Raw genomic sequence first — 17,461 nt, 5'->3', positions numbered from 1 at the left:
AGATCCTAAGTAACAAATGCATCGATAACATCTCACACATTCAGAAAGATTCAGAGGTTTTCTCTACGGGATTCATTTTCCAAATTGACAACTAAATCCCAAAACACAAGGTGGATGTTTGGGACCAGCTCGAAGCTAAGTTTGAATAGTCTCCACCATAGCCAAATATGTGAACAACATTTAGTTCTTCACACTTGCTTGGATGCCTACCAAACAACCTCACTTACAATACTTGCAGGCCAAAAACCGAACAATCTGACATGCTCAGGAGGGGCAGCTGCAAGAAGTTTTTTGCAGATAGCAAGGTTTCTGAATGAAGATGTTTGGAAGCTTAGCATTAATGGTATCATTAGAGATGATGCAGGTTGATATGAAGGGATTTTTAGGCATAAAGATGACTCTTCTTGGGGAGCTTTTTGCCAGATTGATTTATTACGACCTTAAGGTTATTAAGAAAGGCCTTCATATGGGATTGAAAATAAGATTACAATTTTCCATGGATTCCTTCCTAGATGCATCATCAGATTCATCAATAAAACAAGAGCTTTGAATGGTTCACTGTCGAGAAAGATTCTTATACAGAAACAAAGCAACAAAAAATTTGACAAAATCTCCCAAAAATTCCGAGCCCACTGACCTATTGGCGGACCAAAAAAAGTACAAATCAAGGTGACAGGTGGAATATTCATCCACGGGCTTGTTCCTGAATCTCATCATATAAATGCTTCAACAGACTCAAAACAAAATTCCATGCTACATACGAAATTAACAAGCATAAAACCTTGCAGTTGATATGGACACATATATTACTGTAGCCGTTTCTACTAGTTTCTGTTCTGTTTCAAAACATAATAATCCGACATACTTCAACAACGAAAACAAAAGTAAGCCAAGGTATAAGAGAAAAAACCTTAACAATCTTAGGCACTGTTCCTGAATGGCTGAGTGCCTTGTATGTTCATCCAGGGATAATAATACTCAGGATTATTAGTACTATACAGATGGAAATCCAAATTGGTAATTATTTAAGCTGTCAAATTGGTTTGATCAACAAAAACTCACCAACCAACTTGTCATTGACTTGACTTTCTATTAAATAAGAAAAAGACTCAAATTTCAGCAATTCCGGACAATAGGTTTTGATCTAAAAACAAAGGGTTATGAGGGATAAAACCCCTCATTTTCATTACGTTCTTTATTATAATACAATATCTTTACCTACCGTAGGCTCATGCGGCATCGGTGATGACAGATCAACACCATCATTCGAAGATGTCACATGTGAAGGGCGCTTTCTCACGTAGGTCTTTTGCAAAGGTTTTGGGGTTTTGAATGAAAATTGAGCCATCGACACCCCTGCCCTTACATACTCCGGATTCTCATTAAGATGTCTGCACAACAGAAAACATAAGAACGTATGTCATGCAAAAGCTGGAAAGCAATTATTTTCTAAGATGACACTAAAACGAGCTACTAAATCATTTCTCCTCAAGTTCTGTTTCAATTGATGATTTGGGGAAGAACAGAAAAGAAAATATTAAGCTCCTTTCATTTATAGACTAAGCAGCAACATACTTCTGAACTTCCACCATTGACCGTAGTTTCTTGCCCGATGGTGTCAAATAATACCTGAATATAGCAAAAAAGAGCAAATCAGAAAAGTCTGACAATTTATAAGAATTGATTCCAATTTAAATAGACATACAAGATGTATGTAGGCAGGTTGCCTTGGCCTACATTTCTTTTTGTATCTAAATAATTTATTTTACCTATCTAAAAAATAAAAATTGACCCCAGGTTTCTAAGTTGGTTTGAGTCTGTGAGTGTTGATTCCATGACATGGGTCCAAAACCCGCTGTCACCAACTTATTAGTCATTACTAACCACTACTTTTCTTATTGGGATATATATATATATATATATATATATATATATATATATATATATATATATATAACATTTTGGCAAACATTTTGCCCAACCATTTTTGTCCTACATGGGTTAGAAGTTTTGGAATGGGCTGAGTTTTGGTGAGGATGATCTCTATGGTGAGGAGATCATCATCACCAAAAATCAGCCCATTCCAAAACTTCTAACCCCATCAAAAATGGTTTACAAAAAATGGAAAGTCCAAGATTTTTCAACTTGTAAACATGAGGCTAGAAGTTTTGGAATGGGCTGATGTTTGGTGAGGATGATCTCCTCACCATAGAGATCATCCTCACCAAAAATCAGCCCATTCCAAAACTTCTAACTCATGTAGGACAAAAATGGTTGGGAAAATGCTTGCCAAAATGTTTGGTGCTGAACATATATATATATATATGTTACTAACAAAAATGTACAATATTGTTAGTAATAAAATTCTCGCATTCATTAAAACCAAAATTTGCTTGTAAAAGTATGAAGGAAATCATGATTCCACCCTAGCAATTGTGTTAATAAAGCAACTCCACAGCATTGATGTTGATATCTATTTCAATTCAAAATCAATACTAGTATGTATCAAGACTCTGCTCGACATCCACACCAATATTAGAGGAACTACTCAAAAATCATGGTCAACATGTAGATCACACAAAGCATGGTGATCATCACTATTTCAAAAGAGGACTCCCGGACGCAACCAGCATCCTGTGGATGCCAAAATTGGTGTGTGCCAGGGACAGTTTTGTGTGTGTGTGTGCACTCGCGCACACTCGCGTGTGTGTGTAGGAGAGTGGATAAAACCCATGCAAGAGGCATTATAGCACAAGAATTAAGTGAGCACACTCCAGAGAGTATCAGTAACGTTTGGAATATCACTATGCACTTTACAAAGTCAAAGGGACAACAATGTCGTACGCACTTAGAAAGAAAAACAAGTAAAAAAAAAAATTCAAGAATGAATTTTAAGAAATAAGATTTTGTGAGTGAATTTCTCATATTTATCCTCTATAATGAAATTATACCTGAAATATGTAACACAGTGTGCCATCTATAGACAAAAAGATTATGAAGATACAGAACAAAAGAGAACCAAATTTAAAATTTATTTAATTTAATATGGATTGATAGGAGGTCGAAACTTCATTCATATAACGGTTATAGTGAATTACAGGAAAATAGAACTGAGAAGGAATTCATACACATCAGCAAATTTTGTGCATCCTTCGGCTCTTATCTTGATCAATCTTTGCCACCCTTGAGGAGGCTGGGCAATATTAGGTCTATCAATTGCCCAGGACCTGCTACCATCATGCGAAACATCAGCTGGATCATTGCATGCTATATGTTCTCTCCACTCACGAGCACTTTCACAAAAAAAAGGCTGCTTCAAGATACTTTCTCGGATTTGTTCATACTTCTCTTTTGTTGGGATAATCCTCCATTTGAGACAATTTGCACATTGAACAGCAAACATCTTTAGATCCGACAAAACTCGTGAGGGAGGGTTTGGTGCATCAAGGGAAGCATATTCAGGATGAGACTGCATCTGCATAGATTTTTTTAAAGCTCATGTATTACATATTCCATGAAAAAAAAAATTACATTAATCGATAGATAAACTTTCAATAGGTATTATGATAATTTTTGCAGAAATCAAATCCTTAGTCATTTGATCAAACAAAAAGCGCACAGACGGAAAGAACTTCAATGCATCCACGCAAACATAAAAGATAGACATAAATAAGTTATTATTATAAAATATGGGGAACCAAAATGATACACTAAGAAGAATTAAATAATGGTTTAAAATCAATGAAACTAAGTAATTTGATAACATATGAGACAATCTTTCAAGAAATTTTTAGGCATTTAGCATTCTCCTGTGTAACCAAATCCTAGTTTACTTGTATTAATGCAAATATAGGATCTAGGGATGAGAAATTTGTTGAAAAGACAGAATAAAATTAAAGGAGTTGTTGGGGGACTTGAAAGGAAGGAGCAAAAAAACTTAAGATTTATGAAGGGTGTTTTCTTAGGACTTTGTACTTAAACTGGACCTGGTATGTTTAGGTTCTGCTGAGTTCTTGCTTCTTCTGGATATATATAGGTAGGTCTTCTCAAGGTCCTTTTTCTAATGAAATTTTATAAGTCATGCTGTTCCAAGACCATAAAAGTATGAGCAAACCCCTTACTGATATCGTTAAAAAATCACACCATAAGTGAATGAGATTTTGTGACTATTGAATCCATTCACTTATGGTGTGATTTAATAATAAAAACATATGGGTTTATTCATATTTTTATTGTGGAAATATCATAGCCCAATCTCTTTTATCCCAACAAAAACAAATAAAAATTGGAAGGAGTTGGTGTAAATATACATTAAATGTCAAATAAATCTTCAACAGGTATTTAGAACTCTCCCCTAGAGCCAAAATCTTAAAGACTTGTATTAATGCAAATCAAGGAGTATAGGGATGGAGAAACTGTTCACATGATCAGACAAAATGAAAGGAGTTGCTACTAATATACATTCATTATCAAATAAACTTTCAATAGCTATGAAAAGATTTTGTAGAAGAATAAATACTTCTTTATTTGGTCAACTAAGTGCAGAAGGCTGAAAAGGACTTCATCTACGTATCAATGGAAAAAAGAAAAAAAAAATAATAACTAGAAACTAAATAAAACCAAAAAAATACATAAAGTGGAAATAAATAATGGTTTATAAATACAAAATCTAAAAAATTTCAAAACATTAGACAAAATCTTTCTACCTTCAGGAGAGTTTTAATATTTAGCATTTTCTACTATAACCAAACCCTAAATGACTTTTATTAATACAAATCTAGGATCTAGCGATGGAAAAATTATTCTCAAGATGGAACAAAATGAAAGGAGTTGCTGCAAATATACATTAATTGTCAAATAAACTCTCAATAGATAATATGGTAAGATTTTCAAAAAAAAAAAAGGAAGAAGAAACGACTTCTTTATTTTATCAAACCACACACACATTTACAAGTAATGATTATAGAATAAAGATAACCAAAATCATACATTAGGTAGAATTAAATAATAGTTTATAAATACTAAAGCTAAGAAATTTCTAAACATCAAACAAATTCTTTCATGAAAATTTTAACCATTAGAATCTCCTTCTCTAACCAAACCCTAAATGTCTTGTATCAATGCAAATCTATAAAAATAAAAAATAAAAAGGAGTTTCTACAAATATACATTAATTTTCGAATAATATCTCAATAGGCATTATGTAGGAATTTCTAGAAAAACAAAAGCTTCTTAATTTTATCAAACTAAATTTAGATCTCAAAAGAACTTCATTTATGTACCACGCATGCACACCTACACAAATAATACTAATAAATAAATAAATAATAATCAATAGTTACAAAATAAAGATGATCAAGAAAATATATTAGGTTGAAGTAAATAATAGTTTATAGATACTAAATCTAGGGAATTTCAAAAATTTAGGTAGACATCTCAAGAAAGTTCAGGGCATTTAGCGTTTTCCTCTATAAACAAACCCATAATGATTTGTATTATTGCAAATTTAGGGCTAGAGATGACAAAATTGTTCACAACATAGAACAAAATAAAAGAAGTAGCAACAAATATACATTAATTATCAAATAAAATTTCAAAGGTAGTATTATGGTAGATTAAGCAGGAAAACATATCCTTCTTTATTTGATCAAACTAATCGTAGAGGGCTAAAAAGGGACTTCATCTATCTATCCATGCAAACACACACATAAACAATAAGAAGTAATCAGTATAAAATAAAGGAAATCATAACAACATTTTCAGAAGAATTAAATAAGGGTTTGCAAATGTTGAATCTAGGTACTTTCAGAACAATGGTAGAATCTATCTGACGCAAAACCTTTCAGGAAAGTCTTAGGGCATTCGGTGTTTTCCTCTATAACCAAACCCTAATCTATGGGTTTACGGATGAAAACATTGTTCAAAAGCGAACGAAATGATAGTGTTTCTAAATCAATATAAGTACAACAAGAAATCAACAAATAACAAGAGATACCTTGTTGTAGAAACTCAAGTGAAGAAAACCTAAAAAACTCAAGTTATTTTGGAAAAGAAACCAAAAAATGCCCCCTGTGAAACGCAAACCTCGTTTTTATAACCAAAATAAGATACCGTCTATGAAATATTTCTACCCAAAATTGATTAACCTAACCTTGACCCGACCAAACTAGGCAAATATAAGGGTGGTATAATTACATAGGTAGCTTTGTTGAGAGATTTATTTTGGAAGGGCATTAATGTAATTAGACCTTTTATGTAAATAGGGCTCTATGTTTTTATTTTCATTGTAATGACATTATTGTCTTTTCTCCTCTTATATATAATGAGATTGGGATATATGGACCGAAGGACCACTTAACAGTATGAATGAAATGTATGTGGCACCCATAACATAAACATCATGAACTTCAAAATAAAATGAAAAGGGAAAAAAACAACACTTTTCACCATTGGATTTAAATTTCAAATTTGGCAGTTCAATGGACATCCATTTTCAAGGTCTAAGATCTAGCCCAAATAATAATAATAATAATAGTTATTGTTTTTCCAAACCTAAGCTATTCCACGAAATCTAGAGAATAAGGTGCACTTGAAGTCAATAGGACCAAAATGAGGACCTCAGTCCACACTCTACATGGTCTTCCGGTCCATATAACCTATATATATAGGGAAATGTTCAACACCCAACAATTTGCCAAACATGTTTTGTCCTACATAGGTTAGAAGTTTTGGAATGGGCTGATTTTTGGTGAGGATGATCTCTATGGTTAGGAGATCATCTTCACCAAAAATCAGCCCATTCCAAAACTTCTAACCGCATGTTTAGAAGTTGAAAAATTGTGGACCGTCCCTTTTTAGTAAACCATTTTTTATGGGGTTAGAAGTTTTGGAATGGGCTGATTTTTGGTGAGGATGATCTCCTCACCATAGAGATCATCCTCACCAAAAATCAGCCTATTCCAAAATTTCTAACCCATGTAGGACAAAACATGTTGGGCAAATTGTTGGGTGCCGAACGAGACCCATATATATATAAGAGTTTTTTATTTTATTGTGTTCTAATATAAGTGAGTCCCACATGCTATTCTAATATAAATAGAGAAGAAAAGGGGTCCAATCTATTCAAGTTCGACCCTCTCTCTCCTCTCTTTGTTTCTTCTCTTTAGTTTCTCTTGTGGATTGATTCTTGGTCTATAACATGATATTAGAGCGTTTTTGCTCGTAGAGTAATCCATTCCTCCTCCTCTTCCTATTTTTCTTCTTCTCTTTTTCATCCGGTTTGTTCAAACCCAAAGGCATTGGTACAAAACACAACTTTGGAGTTTTCATTTGGTGTAGTTTATGATTTTTTATAGTTTGCAGATGATCGTGAAGCCCGTGTTGCAATTTTGACGCCCCAAATTTCAGTTTTTAGAACAAATCTGTGAATAGTATTCCATGAATAGTGCTTGTGGACAGTGTCATGTGAACAATGCTACGTGAACAATACCTTGAATAGTGTTTTCTACTCACAAAAAAAGGTTTTAATCCCTAGATGTATATCTAGGGCCTTGTTGGTGGTTGTGAGTTGTGATTTTTTTGGATTTTCATGATCAGTTTTGGGAGCTTTATAGGCCGATTTTTTGCGCTTGGTGGTGTCTAGGTCGTTTTTGGCTGGTTTTAAGGTTTTAGATTTTCTCAAAAATCGTAGTCATAGTTTGTCATCTACCATTGCCACCCCTCTCATAGGTGTTTTCTACACCTATTGCTACTACTTTGACAATGTTTTTGCTCTCCGATGTGTTATGTTCCTTTCTAGTCAGATTTTTTCTCTTTCCAACTTTGAACGAAGGTGATTTTTTTTCCCTATCAGGTTTTTATGCAGTTTTTTTTGTGGATTATTGGTGCTGGTTGTTCTCGATTGTTGAGTAGTTTCTTGACTTACCTTGCACATCAATAGTTGTTCCCATACACAGTCGGGTTGGTAATCGGGGTAGTCGTAGTGGCACACGTGGTGGTGACTCTAGTCGTGTTACTGATAGATATAGTTGGAAGTGCCAACTATTGTGGAAAGACTGGTCATATAAAGGATTGTGGTTGGGAGAGATGGAGACATTCTGATTATGCCTACCAAATATCTGTTGATATGTCATCAGCCTCTGTTACCCAACCCTCTGCTCCCAAGACAATGGTTACCGATTCTAAGTCTTGGGACAACATTACTGTTCAAGTGATGTTAGACATCTACAATCCTAGTTAGAGTTTTATTAGGATTTTGATCAGGGATCAGACCTTTTGATTGGTCCGGCTAAGAACATTAAACTTAACGCTTTTAAGAGGCAATCCAGTCTTTTTATTTTTTTTAGGATGAGTATAGTAGTTAGGATTTCTTTGTTTTCTTATAATTATAGGATTCCATGTAAGAACTTAGTTTCCCTTCTTTCTCTCAATTTGAACTCACCAATAAGGGGTACAAGGGTTGAAAATTTAAAGAATTTTTCTTAAAATAATTTCTTGGGATTTTCCAAGGGAGAAAATTTATTTTCCTGAAAAAATGTTCACTTAAAAAACCCTCCAAACCCTAATATCTTTCTCCCCAACTACCACATGGTTATAGATCCGTAAGGGTGGGGTTCAACGAGCACCCACCTAAGAATGAGTGCACACTGAGCCCAAACTTTGAGGACGTGTCCTACATTTGGGAATTTGTAATCCACACCATTGTAGTTGTAGCAAGTCGTTGGCACTGTTAGCAGAAATTGGTCATTGAATAAGAAAACGTTGGATGCTCCATAGGTTATCATCCTTGCTTGGAGAAAAGGCACATTGGATATTAAAACACTGAGAGACTTACAATGATTTCAAGGTTCAACTTTGACCTTGCAATCACATCTCACACATACACAAAGATTCAGAGGTTTTTCTACAGGATTCATTTTCAAAATCGACAACTAAATCCCAAAACACAAGATGGATGTTTGGGACTATCTCAAAGCTATGTTTGAATAGGCTCCCACCATACCCAAATATGTGAACAGTTAGTTCTTCACACTTGCTTGGATGCCAACCAAACCGAACAATCTGACAAGCTCAGGAGGATAGCAAGGTTTCTGGATGAAGATGTTTGGAAGCTTAGCATTAATGGTATCATTAAAGATTGTGCAGGTTGGTATCAAGGGATTTTTAGGCATAAAGACTACTCTTCTTGGGGAGCTTTTTGCTAGATTGATTTATTATGACATTAAGGTCATTGAGAAAGGCCTTCAGATGGGATTGAAAATAAGATTACAAATTTTTCATGGATTCCTTTCTAGAAGCATCATCAGATTCATCAATAAAACAAGAGCTCTGTATGAATGGTTCAATGTTGAGAAATATCATGGTTAGTACATATTTTTGCCAATAAAATGAAGAGTATTATATCTAATTAACTTCCATGGAGGATACAAAAAGACACTTTTACCTCCTATGGATTGGCATAATTCCAAGTTGCCTTAATCTCTCATATTATATATTTTATTGTAAAAGAACTAAATTTTGAACTAGAAAAATTCCAAAATTGAGTAAAATTTTATTTTGGTGATTCTCTCATTCTCAACTCCTAATGGAATTTGGGGGATTCCTCCTTTTTCAACTATTGAAAAGAGTAAAATCTGGTGATATATCAGTCTCACCATGAGACAATGATTACATATCCATTTTCTAAAATCTGGTGAAAGAGTTTTCAAGGAACAAACAAAAATTATGATACGCTAACCCACAAGGGTTGGCGAGATGATCAATACCACTCAGGGATTTATCCCAGAAATTATGTGTGTGTGTGTGGGGGGGGGGGGGGGGGTGGGGGAAGAGGACAACACATGCCCCAGGGACTAGTCGGGTGATCTAAGAGGCCTGGATACCTCGGCTTCAAAAACAATTTGTTATTATAAGCTACAATTTAGGAAACATGATCAACAAATAAATGAGCAAAAAAGAAAATTAACAAGAGCTTTAATCGGAAAACCCGGAGGTATTATTGTGTCAAAGTCCCTACCAAATCCAAATTGGTTACTGTTTAAGCCTTCAACTTGGTTGGATCAACAAAAACTCACCAACCAACTTGTCATTGACTCGACTTTTATTAAATAAGAAAAAGACTCAAATTTCAGCAGTTCGGGATAATAGTTTTTGATCTAAAGATGGTAGTTCTATTACTTAAAAACCAAATGAAGTTTTATTTTGTTGCAACAACAAAGGGTTCTGAGGGATAAACCCCCTCATTTTTATTACGTTCATTATGATAGTGCAATATCTTTACCTACGGTAAGCTCATGCGGCATCGGCGATGAGAGATCAACACCATCATTCGAAGATGTCACACGTGCAGGACGCTTTCTCATGATGTCTTTTGCAAAGGTTTTGGGGTTTCGAATGAAAATTGACCAATTGACACCCTGCCCTTACATACTCCGAATTTTCATTAAGATGTCTACACAATAGGAAACATAAGAACATATGTCAGGCAAAAGCAGAAAGCAATTATTTTCTAAGATGAAACTAAAATGAAGTACTTCTTAATCATTTCTCCATAAGTTCTGTTTTAATTGGTGATTTGGGGAAGAACAGAAAAGAAAATATTAAGCACTTTTCATTGATAGAGAAAGCAGTGACATACTTCTGAACTTCTACCATCAACCGTAGTTTCTTGCCCCGTCAAATAATACCTAAATATAGCAAAAGAGGGCAAATCAGAAAAGTCCAACAATTTATAAGAATTGATTCCAATTTAAAGACACACACAAGATGTATGTAGGCAGGTTGCCTCGGCCAATTTTTTTTTCCTATCTAAATAATTTATTTTACCTATCTAAAATAAAAATCAGGATTCTAAGTAGGTTTAAGTCTGAGTGTTGATTCCATGGCATGGGTTCAAAAACCACCGTCAACAACTAATTAGTAATTACTAACCACTACTTGGTTATTGGGATGTATTTATATATGGGTCGGGTTCAACAGACAAAACCGTAGCGAAAGTGTCTAGTCCTATATGGGCTAAAAGTTTCAGAATGGCTGAGTTTTTGTAAGGATAATCTCTATGGGGAGAAGATCATCCTCACAAAAAATCAGCCCATTCTGAAACTTTTAACCCCAGTTTATAAAACTTGAAGAATCGAGGAATGTCAATTTTTACCGTTAATTTGTAAACGACTTTTGATGAGGTTAGAACTTTCAGAATGGGCTGATTTTTTGTAAGGATGATAGATCATCATCACAAAAAACCAGTCCATTCCAAAACTTTTAGCCCATATAGGACTAAACTTTGGCTCCCATTTTGCCAACCGAACGTTGTCCTTTATATATATATACAAACATGTACAATATTGTTAGTAATAAAATTCTCTCATTCCTTAAAACCAACATTTGCTAATCAAGTATAAATGAAATCATGATTCCACCCTAGGAATTGTGTTATTCAAAGACCTCCACTGCATTGATGTTGATATCTATTTCCATTAAAAATCAATACTTGTCTGTATCAAGACTCTGCTCCACATCCACACCAATATTTGAGGAACTGCTCTAAAAGCATGTTCAACGTTTAGACCACACAAAGCATGGTGATCATCACGATTCCAAGGAGGACTCCCGAATGCAATCAACATCCTATGGATGCCAAAATTGATGTGCGTGTATGCATGTCAAGAGGTGTAATAAGTGGGACACTCCAGAAAGTATCAACAGCGTTAGGAATATCACTATAAACTTTACAAAGTCGAAGGGACACCAATGTCGTACGCACTTAGAAAGAAAAACAGGAAAAAAATCAAGAATGAATTTTAAGAAAAACAAGATTTTAAGTGTGAATTTCTCATATTTATTATCTTTAGTCAAATTATACCCGAATTATGTAACACAGTGTGCCATCTACAAAAAAAAAGTTTAGGACAATAAAGGAGAAAAGAGAGAACCAATGTTAAAAATCTTTTAATATGGATAATTGGAGAACGAAATTTCATTCATATAACCATGGGAATTGCTGGAAAACAGAATTTGAGAAGGAATACATACAAATCAGCAGATCTTGTGCATCCTCAGCTCTTATCTTGATCAATGTTTGCCACCCTTGAGGAGGTTGAGCAATATTAGGTCTATCAATTGCCCATGACCTGCTACCATCATTCGAAACATCCTACATTAGAGACAATTTGCACATTGGACAGCAAACATCCTTAGATCCAACAAAACTCTTGAGGGAGGGTTTGGTGCATCAAGGAAACCAAATCCTGAGTCATTTAATCAAACAAAAAGCAGACAGATGAAAAGAACTATGTATCCACGCAAACACAAAAGAAAGATATAATAAGTTATCATTATAAAATAAAGGGAACCAAAATGATACACTAAGAAGAATTAAATAATGATTTAAAAACAAATTTAAACATTGATTTATAAAATTTAAACCTTAACACAACAATTAATTTAATCCAAAATTATAATGATCGAACCAATCAACTAATTAAACTTGAAAAATCATCAAATTTTAATAGACCAATCAAACAAAATAAATTGAAGATTAAAAATCTTAACCAATTAGAAAACCTTAACAAAATGTTTAAAGTAAAAAAAAACCAAAAATTAACAAAAACAAAAGAGATATTTACCGGACAAACCCATTGGTTGCAATTTTATTACAAAAATTTCCTTATCAAGTTTGTTACTAAGCAAACCTTATCTTACGAATGAAGCTAACATGACTAACGTAGAGAGATTTCCAATCTTACTAAAGGTTATTGGGATCATGTGGATTATCGAATTAGAAATCCAACGAAACAGTTTTTCAGATTTCATGGAGAAATATTTTTTTTCAGTATGTCAATCAACAAATATTTTTTTTCCTAAGGACTTGATTTTTTTTGTGACTTGGATTCCCATTCAAGGTTTGTTAGGTAACAACCTTCATAAGACAAGGTTCTGCTGGAGTTGTTAGAAACTCCAAAGGGTTTATTTGTAATAAAAATGCTACATTTGAGTCTGTTGAGATGATCTCTCGTAATAAAATCAGTCAAAAGCTTCATGAATCTTTCCATCAAAATAGAAACCCATTACACCACGAAAATCTTTTAAACAAAATAAAGAAATTAAAAAAATACTCGTATCACTCAGAATCACATACGCTGGATCATTCTAGAAAGAGGGGAAAGGAAAGCATTGGAAGATTTTCTTGTAGAATAGAAGCAAAATTTTAGAACCTAAACTTCTCAGGATTCACACGAATCTAAGGGCAAGTTAAAAAACTAAAAGAAATCCCTTCTAAACAGAATTTGAATGGAACGAATAGTAACTACTGACCTTCGATTTCGAGTTGCTAAATAGCTGGGATCGGACCAGTGACCTCATCGTTGCAGTGCAGATCATCCAATCTCGATCTATCATCTTCAAAGCTTTCGTCCCAAAATTTTGATACAATATATCAAAGTAAGTAGATTTGAGGCTTAGGTGCAGGCTAGGGTTTTGGTGGATCTTATAAGTTCTTTATATAGTTTATAAATCCCAGTTTAGTGTCATAGTAGGGGTGCACACTAGATCGGGTAAATCCGACTACCGAACCAATCCGAAGCCTTTTGGATTGGATTGGATTGGATTGAGCATGGTTTGGTTCGGGTACGGATTATATATATATATATATATAGGGTCCCGTTCGCCACCCTTAGTTTTACCACATACTTTAACAAACGCGTTTTGTCTTACATGGGTTAGAAGTTTCGGAATGAGCTGATTTTTGGTGAGGATGATCTCTATGGTGAGGAGATCATCCTCACCAAAAATCAGCTCATTCCAAAACTTCTAACCCCATCAAAATTGATTTACAAAAAATGGACGGTCCACGATTTTTCAACGTGTAAACATGGGGCTAAACATTTTGGAATGGGCTGATTTTTGGGGAGGATGATCTTCTAATCATAGAGATCATCCTCACCAAAAATCAGCCCATTCCAAAACTTCTAACCCATGTAGGACAAAAAACGTTTGTTAAAGTGTGTGGTAAAACTTAGGGTGCTGAACATTTCCCATATATATATATATATATATATATATATATATATATTTATTTATTTAAAAATAAAATATAATCTTAAAAGACAAAAGATAAAAATATTCAAACAATTCTCAAAGTCTCAAACTCCTTTCTTAGTTTCTTTCATTTATTCTCTCTTCTTCAAGTTCTTTCAAGAAAACCTAGTCGTTCATCTCCCTCACCTCTCCACTCACTACTTTTCTCAGTTTTTTTCATTTATTTTCTAATTTTCTTATGATTTTCATTTTTAATGTGTTATGCGGGATGCTTTGTTTATGTTGAAATAATAAGTATGTTGATGTTTTGTTTATGAGTGTTATGTGTTATGCATGTTGCTTTGTTTAATATTTATTTTGCTTAGTTTTAACTTTTAACTATTAAAAATAATAAGTATGAGAATCGTGAACTGATCTGAATTAATTTGAACCAAGGTTGGTTTGGATTGGTTCAGTTCTATAAGGTAATTGGATTGGTTTGATTCAAAATTTGTAGAGCCGATCATGTTTGATTTGGTTTCGATTTTGCCACAAATCCAATCTAATCCTAACCATGTGCACCCCTATGAAAAGAGAACTAAAGCATATTAAAAAATGAAGAATAAAAAAGAGCTAAATGCGCACAATAAATTTAAACAACCATAACTTTGAGGCTATATATCAAGATGACTATTATATATTTTATTTTAGAAGATGACTATGTAATATTAATTCAAAGTATAAGTCATTAAGCATGTTAATGATTAGGAAGTTTTGATCCCTGTTTTCTACTTTCCATCTGTTCTTGCATTTTCTTGTTTAAGTCTCAAAACAATAAATATACTATTAATTGAAAAGTAAGTTTATCATGCATGAGAAGTTGAGGTAATGAAATATACCACCAAATAAACAAAATTCGAATGAAATGAATGTAACTACTGACCTTTGATTTGCTAAATAGTTGGGATCAGACCAATGACCTCATCGTTGCGGTGTAAATCATCCAATCTCGATCTATCATCTTCAAAGCTTTCTTCCCAAAAATTTAGGGAGATCAATTAATTGAGCTACAAACACAAAGTTCAATACAGATCATACTTTCAACAGTTGTTTCCAATTACTAATTTATCGGAATAAAAAGAGTTTTTTTTTTTTTTTGATATAGCTAACATAAATTTATTAAAAAAACAAATTTATAATTGAAATATGTTTAACAAAAAAAATTATATTTTTTCAACCTAATATGAACACTTGATAACCTAAATCAGATTCAGGATTCATTGCTAGTATAGAAATTAAGAAATAGTTTAATCAAACACACCGATCTCAACTGAAAACAGTGGAAGAAATTGTGGATTAAAAAACTCAACAACCAAACATTCAACGATATCAAAAGAATATAGATCAGAGACAAAAATTCGACTCACCATAGAAAAATCACTTGATCCTCACCCGAGCCTTCTTTGAAAATTGAAAATGGAAAATTTAAGCTTTTGTTAGCTTGTATTGATAACTTGGTTAACAAAAGTGATCAACTCACTACAAAAGCAATCGATGTAGAACAAGATATGAGCTAGGGGTTTGCGGGTGAAAAAAAAAACCTTAAAGAATAGATGAAGAGATTCTTGGTGTAGGCTAGGGTTTTGGACTTTTGGTGGACCCCATAAGTTCTTAATATAGTTGTAAATCCCTGTTTTGTGTTTTGACACTCACCATACCAATATGACTTGATGAGTCACTTGGGTTTCCAATGATTTCTATGTTTCATTGGAAATCCAGGTGACTCACCCGAGTAATATCCGTAACGTGAGTGTCGAGACTCAAAATGGGGATTTACAACTATATGAAGAACGTATGGGATCCACCAAAAGTCCAAAACCCTAACCTACACCAAGAACCTCTTCTTCCATTCTTCAAGGTTCCTATCTCACCCACAAACCCTACCTCATATCTTGTTCTACCTCGATCACTTTTGTGGTGAGTCGATCGCTATTGTTAGTCAAGTTATCAAGAAAAGCTAGCAAAAGCTTAAATTTTTGGTCTTGAAAGAAAGCTCAGGCATGGATCGAGTGATTTTTCCGTGGTGAGTTGTTTTCTGGCTCTGACCTATATTCTTTTTATATCGTTGAATGTTTGGTTTTTTTTTTTTTTTTTAAATCCATAGCTTCTTCCACTATTTTTAGACAAGCTTGGTGTGTTTGATTAAACTATTTCTTAATTTCTGTACTACCAATGAATCCTAAATCTGATTTAGGCTATCAAGTGCTCATATTAGGTTGAAAAAAATAGAATTTTTTTTTGTTAAAATGTATTTCAATTATAAATTTGTTTTTTTTTTAAATAAATTTTTGTTATATATATAGAAAAAAAAATAAAAACTCCTTTTATTCTAATAAATTATTCGAAACAACCGTTGAAAGTATGATCTTTATTGAACTTTGTGTTTGTAACTCAATTGATCGATCTCCCTAAATTTTTTTGGATGAAAGATTTGCTGTGTGAATTTCTCATATTTATCCTCTACTCAAATTATACCCATACTACGTAACACAATATGCCATCTACAGAAAAAAAAAAAAAAAAAAGTTTATGACTATAAAGGACAAAAGAGAACCAACATTTAAAATTTATTTAATTTAATATGGATGATAGGGTGTAACTTCATTCATATAATGGTTATAGTGAATTACATAAAATAGAATTATGAAGGAATACATGCAAATTAAAAAATCTTGTGAGAATTGCGAAGCTCTAACGCTGGATTTTCGTCATGTTCTCCTAAACTTTTCTATCAAATCAGACATGGTTTCAATATGGTTGGAGAGGATCTCGATTGATGGTTTTGTGATGAGATTATTTAATTGAACTCCTCTTTTCTGTCCTTCAGATAGAGATGATGCATCCATTCCTACATGGATATCTTTCCCTAACATCCCTTTATTCTGCTATGAGGAAGCGAATCTTTGAAGCCTAGCCTTGGTGGTGGGTGAGGTCCTAGCAATTGATAGAGCAACCAGCCATGGCACACGTCTAAATGGGGCTAGAGTTTGTGTTCTTTTGGATTTACTCAAAGAAAATCCAAAGAGAATCAGGATCCCTCATGGGAAATTTGGTTCATGGCAACCAATTGTTTATGAATCTATTCCTCTCTAATGCACCAACCGTTTTAAACTTGGTCATCAACATATACACTGCAAGTTCAAAGTAGGGCCTAACAAAGATGTAATTTCTGGACCTAAGCTCTTACAGAAGCAAAATGCTCCTAAGATAGGGAAAGATTATAGAGAGAAAGCAAAGAACGTGGTTACTTCCAACAAACCTTTGGTCATACATGAAGGACCAAAACGGAAGGAGCTTGTACAGGCCGTTTTTGGCAAGGGAAAAGGCCCTGCATTGCCCCAGGTTTCGTCTGAGGAGGAAAGTGACATGGGTGACAAGGCTATCACCT

At 33.8% G+C, this 17,461-nt stretch overlaps 1 protein-coding gene across 4 annotated transcripts; it reads right to left on the bottom strand.

The window, feature by feature from the left end:
- Positions 1 to 897: 897 nt before the first annotated feature.
- Positions 898 to 13,541, bottom strand: LOC147393061 (methyl-CpG-binding domain-containing protein 2-like). 4 transcript variants are annotated; one of them, XM_086457133.1, is made up of 7 exons: positions 13,312 to 13,541; positions 12,031 to 12,128; positions 10,637 to 10,685; positions 10,284 to 10,450; positions 3,099 to 3,475; positions 1,576 to 1,629; positions 898 to 1,391 (listed from the first exon to the last, which is right to left on the bottom strand). In XM_086457133.1, the coding sequence occupies exons 4-7, from the start codon at positions 10,359 to 10,361 to the stop codon at positions 1,199 to 1,201; spliced, it is 702 nt and encodes a 233-aa protein (XP_086313259.1). In that variant the 5' UTR covers positions 10,362 to 10,450; positions 10,637 to 10,685; positions 12,031 to 12,128; positions 13,312 to 13,541; the 3' UTR covers positions 898 to 1,198. The 4 variants fall into 4 exon arrangements, with proteins under 4 accessions (XP_086313259.1, XP_086313260.1, XP_086313261.1 ...); XM_086457134.1 differs by having other exon boundaries at positions 3,129 to 3,475; positions 13,312 to 13,522; XM_086457135.1 differs by having other exon boundaries at positions 10,280 to 10,450; positions 13,312 to 13,519.
- Positions 13,542 to 17,461: the final 3,920 nt, after the last annotated feature.

The sequence above is a fragment of the Akebia trifoliata genome, chromosome 10 (assembly GCF_017979445.1).
Source record: "Akebia trifoliata isolate Shusen 1 chromosome 10, ASM1797944v1, whole genome shotgun sequence".
NCBI classification, from domain to species: Eukaryota; Viridiplantae; Streptophyta; class Magnoliopsida; order Ranunculales; family Lardizabalaceae; genus Akebia; species Akebia trifoliata.
This window is presented reverse-complemented; position numbering and strand designations above follow the sequence as displayed.

What these genes read in the sequence shown, in the direction of transcription:
- LOC147393061 (XM_086457133.1), bottom strand. Translation starts at nt 10,361, where the DNA reads ATGAGAAAGCGTCCTGCACGTGTGACATCTTCGAATGATGGTGTTGAT. An exon ending in CGATGCCGCATGAGCTTACC is followed by an intron (nt 3,476 to 10,283) that starts GTAGGTAAAGAT and finishes AAATCTATGCAG; the next exon opens with ATGCAGTCTCATCCTGAATA. An exon ending in TCAATGGTGGAAGTTCAGAA is followed by an intron (nt 1,392 to 1,575) that starts GTATGTTGCTGC and finishes TCTGTTGTGCAG; the next exon opens with ACATCTTAATGAGAATCCGG.